This window comes from Patiria miniata, unplaced genomic scaffold, assembly GCF_015706575.1.
Source record: "Patiria miniata isolate m_02_andy unplaced genomic scaffold, ASM1570657v1 HiC_scaffold_29, whole genome shotgun sequence".
NCBI lineage: Eukaryota > Metazoa > Echinodermata > Asteroidea > Valvatida > Asterinidae > Patiria > Patiria miniata.
The window spans coordinates 14667673-14680995 of record NW_024037068.1 but is presented as its reverse complement, the minus strand read 5'-3'; the positions used below and the strand labels follow the sequence as shown (position 1 = coordinate 14680995).

The following is a 13323-nucleotide window of genomic DNA, read 5'->3' as shown; positions in this document are numbered from 1 at the left end:
TGATCGCCGGAATTTGCACCTGTCTCTTTGATGTCTTTCTCTGGATGAGGAAAAACGAGTGGACAGTATTCAGAAAAGGCATTTAGCTGAAAGGGATAATATAATGTGCATGGTGCTCTATGGGAAAAAAAACATTGTACCATTGTACCATCTTTTGTAGGTGACAATAACATTTCTTGATTTGAAAATTACAATATGTATGTTGGCATTATGGAGTGGTGATACATGTACATGACTTTTATATGGACAGTATACATGTAAACATACGTATAAAATTATCTGTAATGCTTCGCACAGAGATGCTACATTGATTTGTGGAGATCTCGTGGTAAATTGCTAATATTTTTTTGTTTAACCACTCATTTCCATAAAACTTATTTATTTTGACAAATTTCAATGCATTTTGCAGGCTTCTACATATACATGTATGGGGTATTACATTGTCATTACTCTCTTTATAGACCTCAAGTTTCAGTGCGACGAAATTAAAGAATAAGGCCAAATAAAAAAATGTTCTTGTCCACGCTTCTTCAAAAAAAGGATGGATGAGGCCCTTTTTTATTTTTTCCAAATTGGCAGATGGATTCTTCTATTTTCTTGACTCTTTTGTCGAAATAAGCCTTCGCCCATTCTACCAGCTTTTGAACAGTTTGCACATGTACACAATACAAATGTTCACAGGAACTATTTTACTGGAAATAAATAAAAAGTCAAGTGTATGGTAAAAAAAAAAGGAAGCAGGCGGGGACGAGAAAGCTGTTTATTTTTTACTTGGTTTACAGTTTTGTGTGCTTGGCTGGTTTTAAACACTCTGTTTAAGACCGGTTGGAGTCTTTGACTTTTTAGTCCAAAAGTCAATGCAAGTCAAAAATTATAAATTTCCGACAATTTTGTTCAATTTACTGCATGTTTTCGAAACATCCCTCTAGCTAAATTATGGGATGTCCATCTCGCAAAAAGTTGTAAACAACTCCTAAGATTGGCGCTCGCGTTGAGTGTACTGCGCGATGTGGTGCAGAACACAGCTGTGCCGGTGTATTGAATTAATTAGGACTATGAAATACTGACTCACTGGTAGTGTTGCATACATGTACAATGTACATGTATGCCTACGTGAGGATTTTTAACGTTGAACGGTGAAAGGCACTGGATTTCGTAGGAATCTAAATTTCAGGTGACACTGCAAATGTGTTTCAGACCGGCCAGCCGGTCTTTAACAACCGTTAAAAACCTGCCATGTGGCAGGCTCTGGACCAGTAGGAATGGGTAAACAGTCTTATGTACATGTATGAATGTATTTTTAATGCATGTAGGGGAGATTTTGTGATTAGAATTCCATTTATTATTGGCATCCCCAGGAACCACCATCAGAAACAGTCGCCGAGCCTGTAGCAGAACCAGAACCAGCCGCAGAGCCTGAGGCCCCCGCAGAACCACAGGACACAGCCCAGGACACAACCCAGGTCGCAACCCAGGAGGAAGAGACAGAGCAACCCGCTGCCCCTGCCGAGACGGTATCAGAGGAGGCACAGCCCGAGCAAGCAAAGGTAGCGTGTTATGTACAAAATGAGAATCGTTCTGGAACCCAAACTTACTTAAAATTTTTTAAGGAGCCTTTGTGGTTCCAAGTACATGTTCCCCAAAGTTCAATAATGTACAGTATACAGGTGTATAAAAAACACAAGATCGTCTAAAAAAAAAAGGGTCAATAATAAGCTTCAACATATCCAAAATTCCCCCCCCCCCCCTTCAACACACTTGTCCAGAGCGAAAGTGAATTCTTTGGCTAGCTTAATTTACCACTGAGTTAGCAAACTTGGAAACAGAGGGTATTTTTGGCCTTTGTTTTGAGATCAGTGGTGCTCGGTCATCCCAGACTGAAGAGAAGCAAATATTAACAAAAAGCTAATGAACTACCCTTTTAATAATAAAGGGAACTTCGGGTGGTCAGTTATATATTTTTCCTTGATGGGTTCCTTTAGACTGCTGAGGAGGCAGAGCCAGTGCAGGAGGCAGAACCAGCACAAGAAGCAGAGCCAGCAAAAGAGGAGGAGCCAACACAAGAAGCAGAGCCAGCTAAGGAAGAGGAGCCAGCACAAGAGGCGGAGCCAACACAAGAGGCGGAGCCAACACAAGAGGCAGAGCCAAAACAGGAGGCCGAGCCAACACAAGAAGCAGAGCCAGCTAAGGAGGAGGAGTCAACACAAGAAGCAGAGCCAACACAAGAGGCGGAGCCAACACAAGAGGCGGAGCCAACACAAGAGGCAGAGCCAACACAAGAGGCGGAGCCAACACAAGAGGCGGAGCCAACACAAGAGGCGGAGCCAACACAAGAGGCCGAGCCAACACAAGAGGCCGAGCCAACACAAGAGGCCGAGCCAGAGGCAGAGCCAGCACCAGAGGCGGAGCCCGCACAGGAGGCAGAGCCTAAACCAGAGGAGGAGGAAATCGATATCGATCTCAGCGATCCAGAAGTGCAGCAGGCAGCACAGAAAATCCAGGGAGGCTTCAGGGTGAGAAGGAAACATCAAAATCAGTCCCCCAGGGCCGTTTTTAAAAAAGCTGCTTAGGACAGACGTTTACAAAGCACAGAAAATAGTTGCTAAGCAAAAACAGGATACCAGCTAAAATGTCGCACATACATACTACTTGTGACTGATGCTAAGCACATAATTATTATTATTTATTTCTGGTAATGAAACCAAGGATTCCTCAAAAGCTCATTAAGCACTGTAGCTCGCAAGCCTGAAGAAATCTGTAGAGAGAAGACAGTGAGAAGAAATTACAGTTTTTTTAGGTTAATTGGAGGAAAACTCCCAGAAGAATATTCTGGGAAAACCCACGGAATCAGGTAGGGACTGAAAACCCAATCCACATGTTGGCCCAGGCTGGAATCGAACCCAGGTCACAGCAATGGAAGGCGAAAAAAGTACCTGACCCCTAAGGCCATGTCCAAAAGTTGTGGCTGCGGCTGGAAATAACAAGTGCAACTATGGAAGCCATTGGCTTGTGGCTACAGCCACTTCCCATAGACGTGTGTGCTACTCCCAGCCGCAGCCAGTTGATTCGGACACAGCCTAAGTTTGCTAGGCAACATTTCAGCTTATCAGCTCCATGAAATAGGGCCCAGATGCGAAGAACCCATAGAACAGCAGCAGCATCACTCTGCAGTGTCACAGCCAGCATGAAGCTTGCACATTGAACCAAGCACACTACAGGGTGTTTCAATAGAAAGGAAACCCAACTTTGAAGAACCAGTATGGATCAGACTAAATGTTTACTGGCAATAAAACTGGTATCATCTCTATGCTTTTCAATGATACCTTGTTTACATTTCCAGGGTCATGCATCACTGAGCGCCATTGTCTTGAGATTTTGATGCAAAATTGCAGTCGGTTCATTTTCATGTCAAACACAATAGGCATGGTGTGCATGAGAATAAGTATTCAAGAAGAAGAAACGAGTGCATAAAAAGAAACCCCAAAACAAGTGGGGTTGGTTTCAAAACTGGATTTTATTGTTTGTCATGAATTTCTCGTTTTGACCAAGCCACGTTCAAAACAAAGTGCCATTTTCCTGAGGATTAACATTCAAGCCATTTCACAGACATATTCGTAACAATAGGCACACCGTGCCCAGTGTTTTTTTCTTCTATGAAAGTGAACCAACTGCATTTTTGTGTCCAGTTTTCAAGACAATGATGCTCAGTGATGCATGACTCAGAAAACCTAAACACGGTATCATTGAAAGGCATAGAGATTACGCTTTCAGATGGTACCAGTTTTATAGCCAGTAAACGTACCGGTATCGTCTGTCCATACTCATTTTTATGCCCCGCGGCGAAGCCGAAGGGGCATACTGTTTCCGCCTTGTCCTTCCGTGGGTGGGTGGGTGTGTGGGTGTGTGTGTGGGTGGGTGTGTGTGTGGGTGTGTGTGTCCGGACAAATCTTGTCAGCGCGATAACTTGAGAAATACTTTACATATGAACTTCAAATTTGGTTTGTGGATTGTCCTTGGTAATCCTAAGAAGCCTTTTGCATTTGGGGCCGAAAGGTCAAGGTCACAGTGGCTGAAACAATAGAAATTTTGTCAGCGCGATAACTTGAGAAATACTTTACATATGAACTTCAAATTTGGTTTGTGGATTGTCCTTGGCAATTCTAAGAAGCCTTTTGCATTCGGGGCCAAAAGGTCAAGGGTCAAGGTCACAGTGGCTGAAACAATAGAAATTTTGTCAGCGCGATAACTTGAGAAATACTTTACATATGAACTTCAAATTTGGTTTGTGGATTGTCCTTGGCAATTCTAAGAAGCCTTTTGCATTTGGGGCCAAAAGGTCAAGGGTCAAGGTCACAGTGGCTGAAACAATAGAAATTTTGTCAGCGCGATAACTTGAGAAATACTTTACATATGAATTTCAAATTTGGTTTGTGGATTGTCCTTGGCAATCCTAAGAAGCCTATCGCATTGGGGGTCAAAAGGTCAAGGGTCAAGGTCACAGTGGCTGAAACAATAGAAATTTTGTCAGCGCGATAACTTGAGAAATACTTTACATATGAACTTCAAATTTGGTTTGTGGATTGTCCTTGGCAATTCTAAGAAGCCTTTTGCATTTGGGGCCAAAAGGTCAAGGGTCAAGGTCACAGTGGCTGAAACAATAGAAATTTTGTCAGCGCGATAACTTGAGAAATACTTTACATATGAATTTCAAATTTGGTTTGTGGATTGTCCTTGGCAATCCTAAGAAGCCTATCGCATTGGGGGTCAAAAGGTCAAGGGTCAAGGTCACAGTGGCTAAAACAATAGAAATCTTGTATTTATTCTGAGATCATAGGGATTAGGGGTTAATTCATATAAAACCTACAGAAGACACTAATGCTGTCAATGAACGTTCCATTTGACCAAGGTACATGTAAGTTGATGTTAGAGTGGTGTTATGTCATGGAAACAGTCACGGTTGCGGGGCATTTGTGTTTGTAAACACACCTGACTTGTTTGAAGTTGAGTTTCCTTTTTTTTTTAAAAACCCTGTATAACCAGTTCTAATTCCTCCTTACGCACTACGAGTGCAGTATGATTATATTTGCATACTACATGTAGATATGTAATACCTTCGATACTTATGCCTTTTTTTTTCAACAGCGTATGCAAGCTAAGAAGTCCCAGGAGTCCGTCAGTGAAGACAGCAAAGAGATGGAAGCCCCAGCCCCTGAAGAACAGGTCAGTTACAGCACTTGGACAATTTGTTCATGAGCTTTGTATATCACAGTTTGAAATGGGCAAATAAGGGTGATGCAAACAAGTCATCAACCACAGACTGATTATAGGCAGTGTTGTGCTTGAAATGATAGACCTATTTTTCTATAAACCTTTGTTGTGTGTGATCAATATCTATTTTACTTGGTAGTATTGAATTAAGCCATTAAAAACACCTGGTTCACCTATAGCAGAAGACAGTGCTAAATTTAGTGTGTACATTTACGGACTTATATGCATACGGGTGTAAAGATATTCCTCTTGTTGCATCAGTACTCGGAGCACATTTCCGTAAGCGGACTTTATTATTATTATTTATCATTTCTGGTAATGAAACAAAGGATTCCTCAAAAGCGCCCTGTGCACTGTAGCTCGCAAGCCTGAAGAAACCTGTGGAGAGAAGACAATGAGAAGAAGTTACAGTTTTAGAGGTGGGAGGAAAAGCCCAGAAGAATATCCTGGGAAAAACCCACGGTAGGGACTGAAAACCCAATCCACATATTGGCCCAGGCGGGATTTGAACCCGGGTCACAGCGGTGGAAGGCGAGGAAAGTACCGCTACGCCAACCTGACTCCCCTGTCATTGTTGTTGTGCTTACTGCTACACTGGTATTGTATGTTACTTCCTCAAATTTAACCAGAAAGTAGGTTGTTACTTTTTCATGTAAACCATTTTCAATGGACTTTTATTGCCTTTGCCTATTGCCACAGCCACTAATCTTGGAAGGGCCATCTGACCAAAATTTGAACGAAGCAGCAACTAAGATTCAATCAGTGTATCGCGGTCACTTGATCCGTAGAACCAACGATGACGCCATCGTGGAAGGTTCAAGCGACCAAAATTTGAACGATGCTGCAACTAAAATCCAGTCTGTTTATCGTGGTCACTTGGTCCGCAAAACCAACGATAACACCATCGTGGAAAGTTCAAGCGACCAAAATTTGAACGATGCTGCAACTAAAATCCAGTCTGTTTATCGTGGTCACTTGGTCCGCAAAACTAAAGACACGGCTTCCTCAGAAGGGCCCACTGGGCCAAAATTGATCGAAGCTGCAACCAAGATCCAGTCAGCCTTCCGTGGCCACATGGTCCGTAAAACCAAAGATGCGGTACGAAATTTACTATTCTGATAATAGATCATTGCGCATCAGACGGCTTAGAATAGAGGAAAGCTTACGCGGCACACTCATCCAGGTGCACACAGTTGTGTTTTGCATAACTCTCGAGGACAAGGCATTGTCTTTCCCTTAGTCTTTATTATATAAGACTCTCCCATAGACTAAGCACACAAACTCACGATCGAGGACCGTTTTCAACAAAAGATGAACTATTGAGGACAACAAAGAATCTGTTGTTCTCCCTTTGTCTGTCCTCAGGGTGTAGTAATTCACACACATAAACATACATACCGGTAACATGTGCGTGTACCGGTGCATGTAAAGTCACAGTAGAAAATATATCTAGTCACAGTAGAAAATGTAGTCACAGTAGAAAATTTAATACCTAGCCATGGAGTATTGGAAGTATCACACAGTAGATAGAATTGACAGTAGTTTTGCCGGCATCAATTCAGTATATTTGCACATAATGCATTTTATAGGGAAAAAAATCCAAGTGACACCGATTACACACCCATGCCACTTGTAAAAAAAAAACACTGGATGTGACCTTGGATTAAAAAAAATAATAATAATGTAGAAATTGTAAACTTTAATGTAGAAATTGACGGGAATCCAGAATCGCAAATGACGTTGTATCCTGTCATACAAGCCTTGTCATTGAGAAAAAAAAGGACAGGCCGTTCATTTGTAATAATGTTAAAATAAAAAGAGCATGCTTGCCAACTTGCATGCGAACAGTGTGTACTTTTTAAGGGGCACTTCGGCCATACTGGGAGGGCAAGCGGCCAATGGCCTCGGTGGCCTCGGTTAATGCCGAGGCCTGGTCATTGTATCCTTTGTCATAGTTCACTGTTGTAGTCTACTACAAGTCCAGTCACAAGTCCATCACAAGTCCAGTCACAATTACAGAGGATGAGCATTAACAAAGGAATGCTTTCGTCAAAGTTCTTTGAATAGATATTGACTTGACTTGTGACTTGATAGGGCTGTTCATTTTCGAATAATTTAGTATTTGATTATTCAAAACTTGACCGAATATTCGAAACTCGCTGAGCAAGTTTTATACGTGCTTGCTGCAACTGCGTGCCGCGCCGGTCAAAAGTTGCACGCAAAGAGCGCCAGTTAAAACTCGCGTGCGATGCGCTGATCGATATTATGGGCCGCTGGAGCATTTTGCAGCTAAGTATTTCATAACTGTCAATGGCTTTAACCTTCTAAAAGGATGAGAACAATGAACCGCAGTTGATAAAAAAAAAAAGTGGCATCTGAAAATAAAGCGTCGCAACTTTATGATAATGTTTTTTTTTTTTTTTTTTTTTTTTTTAAATATTCAATCCAGCCAAAAACAATTCAAATATTTGGTTGATGATCAAATATTTGAATATTCAGTATATTCGGGACAGCTCCCTGACTTCACTTGAGACAGGCTATTGACTTGACTTGAGACTTGTGATTGACTTGTGATGGACCTGACTACAAACAACTCTGTAGTCATTTGGCATAAACTTCAGTTAATGTAGATATGTGAGTATTTGCACTGTACTTAATTGCAACATCCTCACCAAATACAAAAACACCTGTAGTATTACAACAGTCATTAGATAGTTCAAACAGAGCACATACATGTATGCATGAACACCCATGGAAAATCTGCACGTCCATTTTGTTGTACTGTGAAAAGTGGTAGTCATGTTGTGTTTGCATGCAACTCCTTGTTTTTAGGAAAATGCAACGGAGGAAGCACCAGCAGAGGACGATGCTACGCAGGAAAACACAGAATAGTTGTGGTTCGTTTGTCCCTGTTTTTAAGTTGCATCACCAACATGCACACGGGAGGCTTTCCAACGCATTTTCTATTGCTTTGGTGTCTAGAGGTTGCACATTTCTTGCATGGTTCAGGGTGTACTTACTGTGGCTTTGCGTTTGCATGGGTTATATGGACTCCGCTTACCCCCTCAACGGTTACAAAAGAGAAAGTTGGGAGGGCCGGACCACTGGGATATGGGTCCGTGCGCCAACAAAAGAGGGTGCGTTTTTACCACTTTTAAGAGCCCCTTGGACGTGACATCGCGTGTGCGTTCTGTACTGGTTTGTGCGCGAAGTTCGCAAGACTTACTTATCCTGAATGGGTACAACAATTTGAGCTTAGCCAATAGCGTCTTCGCGCGTGAGCATCAGGCGTCGTAGGTGCGCAAATACGGGTATGTTGAAATTTAACTTGCGATGGTCTCCCAGACTAATCCGCGCCCCCAATTACATGTACTGGTATTTTGGATCATTCAAAATACGCAGTGGATGGATCGAGAACCAGTCTAGGTCTCCCCCAACTCTCCTTTGCTGGCCGTTAAATGCATTAGTGACAGCGCCTGACACTCACGCGTAGACATCCTGGGTTTGTGCACATTTAGAATAAAAGGAGTCGTATGCTTTGCGTCATATGCATGCAAACCAGTCCCAGAGCTTTCCTGAGTGGCGATGAAATGCACATCTACTACGCTCATGCACAGAGTTCATAAGCTTGTCCTTCTTTTTCTAGCTTGTTTCATTGCATGACGCCGTATCACATTTGTTGTTTGAACATTGCACCACCATGAAATGCAGTGTGACTGTTGAACCCTTTGCATGCATGAACATTTGATCACAGTGATTTTTGAGTCGGTGATTAACAGATTTGGAGTTTTGATTGTGAAAATTCGAACATATAGGTTGTAGGGTAGCATGAGCATTATTCCATGGGTTTCAAAACATGTGTAACGCTGTATTACCATAGCGTGTATAGGATGGAAAATACATGCAGCTCATTCTTTAAACATCCCTACGTGTATTTTCTGCCGGGATATGGTAGTCCATGGAATATCCGCTTGCACACAAGCGTCTATGATATTCGCGCAGATTCAGCGTGTAATTATGCAAAACTAAACTGCGTCTTGACCCCCAGATTCTGACCATTCAGCGGGTGCCTTCCATCTGGTCTTCAGTAACCCGTTGTACATTGTATAGCAAATTTTATGGCAGCCAAATTTACCAATCAACAGCGTAGTCCACATTTCTGATCGAACACATCACAATGTCTAAAGTTGACTCTGATTGGCTGGTGCGCAGCTCGCATAAAATTTGCATGCTCTTCTGACTGATCCTCTGACTGCAGCAAATTAGACTTTTTATTTCTAATAATGCAGTGCAGCTTAACAATGCAGCTTAACAAGTGCACAGCCCTATATTCACCAGAAATACATTGCCAAAATATCAGGAATTTCTTTGTGTGGGACGAATTCACACAGCTGGTTGATAGACTTTCAGATCCACTAATAAATGTACACTTTGTCCCACACAGAGATTTCACACATTTTGTGTTCATAGTGTAAACTCTGTTATTTCCATACACGTACAATATGCATTATTAAACACAGAGAAGCTCTTTGTTTTGTGTTGTTGCCAGGCATACATAGTATGTGTACCGGTAGCATCCATCTTCAACAGTCAAACATATCTGCATTTAATTTTTAAAAATGTATCTATCTATCTAATACATGGCCTGCCTAGAACAAACTTTCAATACGCTAGTAACTTGTGCTGAGTGACTGCAGCTGAATTCCCATAATGCTTTTATTGAAGACAATCATGTGTAGCGCCATGACATGATTGATTGATTTCATTGCAAAGATCTCACTGCATCAAAGATCGTCACTAATCATGATTTTCTCACCCACAGGAGTATAGCCTTCTTCTTAAGCCCGGTTCATACTCGGCGCAAAAGCGAAAGCGAAAGCGAACGCGAATTTGTGACGTCATGGCAAGTATTCGCGCTGCGAATTCGTAAAAGCTGAACATAAGTAAAAGTTGAACATATTTCAACTCGGGTGAATTTCGCAGCGGATGTTTCATGACGTCAAATTCGATTCGCATTCGCATTCGCGTGAAGTATGAACCGGGCTTTAGGCTCCAAACGCCTTTTCTTCTAGCTACATGTATATGTAGTATTAAACACAGTGTGCAGTTTATAATTCTAGACTAGAATTAGTAGAAAGGAACAACAGTTTATGGGTACATGTAGGCAACATAGTTGTAGGATATGGGCCATTGTGGGTTTTTTTGGTGGGATTAATTGGATATATATGCCAAACTGTTTAGGATAGTCATGTATGTACCATATGTCATCATTTTTGGAGTTCCTATTCAGGAATACTTAATGTATTATAGGTCATTATACATGCAGTTACATGTGTATCACAATTTCAATTGTTCAATCTTAAACATGCCAGCCCTCTGCAGTCTTAATCCGTGTTCTCATAACCACCATCCATAACTCTTCATCAAAATCTCATAACCCTTCCCACGCACTCTTATTAACCCCAGTATACATGCTAACGTATCCCCTCCCTATCACCCATGTTTGTTGTGTATGTTGTGTCTCCATAGGCTGTACCTACCGTACTCCATGACAGCACCCCAGGACAGGAAGATTTGGGACAGACAGATAGTCAGGGGGAGGGAAAAGGGGTAGATGAGGATCACAGGTTCAGGATTGTAGGAACGGAGGTTATTTTGGCTAGTCATGCTTTAGAGGGGATGCAGGCTATTCAGGATATTATTCAGGGGGGTGTTAGAGAGGAAGGTGCTCAACCAACTTCAGAAGCCCCTGCCGCTGAGGTTGTCTCTGAGGTTACCCCTGAGGTAACAGCAACTGCTGATGAATCAGATGTTGAAAAAGTCAGTGAAGCTGTTCAAGAGGTAACAGAGGCTTGTATTGCTACATCTGAAGCACCCACAGAGACCTTGCCGGAAGCTTCCACTGAAATTTCACCTGATGTTGCTTATGCCGAAAAGGCCAAAGAAGAGGACACCCTGGCTGAACTTGGTGTTGAAGATGTTCAAGATGGTGCAAAACTTGAAGCTGAGGCAGCTGCAGACGCTGAGACAAAAGTGGCAGTGGAATTAAGTTCTGAAGGCCCTCAAGAGTCTGGTGTTGAAACCCAAGCCACAGCTGCTTGTGACGTCCCTCCCGAGGTTGCTGTTGAGGTAGCTGCAGAAGATGTTGAGGATGGTACACCTGCTCAGGCAGAGGCAACTGCTGATGCCAACACTGAGGCAACAGTTGTAGTGTCCGAAAGCATTCAAGAATCAGGTACGGAGAGTACAGAAACAGCTCCCGAGGCCACTGTTGAAGTTGCTGTTGACATAGCTGTTGAAGAAGGTGCATCAGCAAAAGCTGAGGCAGCTGAAGGTGCAGAGACTAAGGTGAAAGTTGAGGATAGTTCCGAAAGTGCTAAAGATCCTGGTGCTGAGACTGCATCAACAGCTGCTGAAGATATTGAAGAGGCTGCTCCAGCAAAAAGTGAGTCAGTTGCCAAGGCTGCTACCGAGATGACGGTAGATGTAAGTTCTAAAGGTGCTCAAGAGTCTGCTGAAGCTCCCACTGCTGAGGTAGCTGCTAAAGATTTTCAGGAAAATGCATCAGCAAAAGCAGATGCAGCTGCAGATGCCGAGACTGAGGTGACAGTTGAAGTAAGTCCTGAAAGCACTCAAGAGTTGGCAGCCACTGCTGTTGCTGATGCTCCTGTAGAGGTTGCTATCGAGGAAGTTACTGAAGCTGTTGGAGATGATGTATCGGCTAAAGCTGAGGCAGCTGCAGATGCTGAGACTGAGGGGAAAGTTGAGGATAGTTCTAAAGGTGCTCAAGAGTCTGGTGCTGAGAGTGTAGCCACAACTGTGATTGAGGCTCCTGTAGAGGTTGCCATCGAGGAAGCTGCTAAAGTTGTACGAGATGATGCATCAGCTAAAGCTGAAGCAGCTACAGATGTTGAGACTGAAGTGAAAGTTGAGAACAGTTCTGAAGGTGCTCAAGAGTCTGGTGCTGAGAATGCAGCCATGCCTGTTGCTGAGGCTCCTGCTGAGGTTGTTGTTCAGGTAGCTGCTGAACCTGTTGAAGATGGTGCATCAGCTAAAGCCGAGGCAGCTGCAGATGCTGAGACTGAGGGGAAAGTTGAGGATAGTTCTGAAGGTGCTCAAGAGTCTGGTGCTGAGAGTGCAGCCACAACTGTGATTGAGGCTCCTGTAGAGGTTGCCATCGAGGAAGCTGCTGAAGTTGTACGAGATGATGCATCAGCTAAAGCTGAAGCAGCTACAGATGTTGAGACTGAAGTGAAAGTTGAGAACAGTTCTGAAGGTGCTCAAGAGTCTGGTGCTGAGAATGCAGCCATGCCTGTTGCTGAGGCTCCTGCTGAGGTTGTTGTTCAGGTAGCTGCTGAACCTGTTGAAGATGGTGCATCAGCTAAAGCCGAGGCAGCTGCAGAAGCTGAGACAGAAGTGAAAGTTGAGGAGAGTTCTAAAGGTGGCCAAGAGCCTGGTGCTGAGACCCTGGCCACACCTGCTGCTGAAGCTCCAGTTGATGTTGAGGTATCTGCTAAAGATGGCCAGGATGGTTCACCTGCTAAAGCCGAGGCTGGGGCAGATGCTGACATTGAGGTGACCGTTGAAGCTACCTCTGAGGTATTTGCTGTTAACACATCCATCCCCGAAGCTACCCCTGCTGAGGTTCTGACTGAGGTTAAGGGTGATGAGGTAACCATTGATACCAGTGCTCCTGAGGTCAAAGATCCAGAGACATCCAATGAGACCGCCCTTGAGAATGTCACCACTGAGAACAAGAAATCTCCTGTTCTTGAAGATCCCAAGAAAGAGGTTGCTGATGATCAAGAGAAAAACATAGCTGAGGATTCTGGGAAAGATGTAGCTGAGGATTCTGGGAAGGATGTAGGTGGGGATTGTGGGAAGGATGAAGTTGGGGGTCCTGGGAAGGGTGACCAGGAGGACTCTGGTGAGGCAGAGGCTCAAGATTCAGATCAGGCCAACTCTGTTAACACAAAGGAAGAGGCTAGTGAGGTAGGGCTTAGTAATACATTTAAGGATGTGAAGTCTGAGTTTTAGGGGTTTTTTTTAGGGTTT

General features: G+C 43.3%; 1 protein-coding gene across 4 annotated transcripts in view; it reads left to right on the top strand.

The window, feature by feature from the left end:
- The window catches only part of LOC119735477 (microtubule-associated protein futsch-like), a 42311-nt gene that overhangs the window by 27271 nt on the left and 1717 nt on the right, over positions 1–13323 (top strand). For 2 of the 4 annotated variants that reach the window (XM_038209182.1, XM_038209180.1), the window contains exons 5-8: positions 1359–1547; positions 1983–2513; positions 5143–5220; positions 10798–13260. In XM_038209182.1, coding sequence (XP_038065110.1) covers positions 1359–1547; positions 1983–2513; positions 5143–5220; positions 10798–13260 — 3261 coding nt within the window. The remainder of the gene's footprint in view (positions 1–1358; positions 1548–1982; positions 2514–5142; positions 5221–10797; positions 13261–13323) is intronic. The other 2 variants (XM_038209183.1, XM_038209181.1) reach the window with 2 other exon arrangements.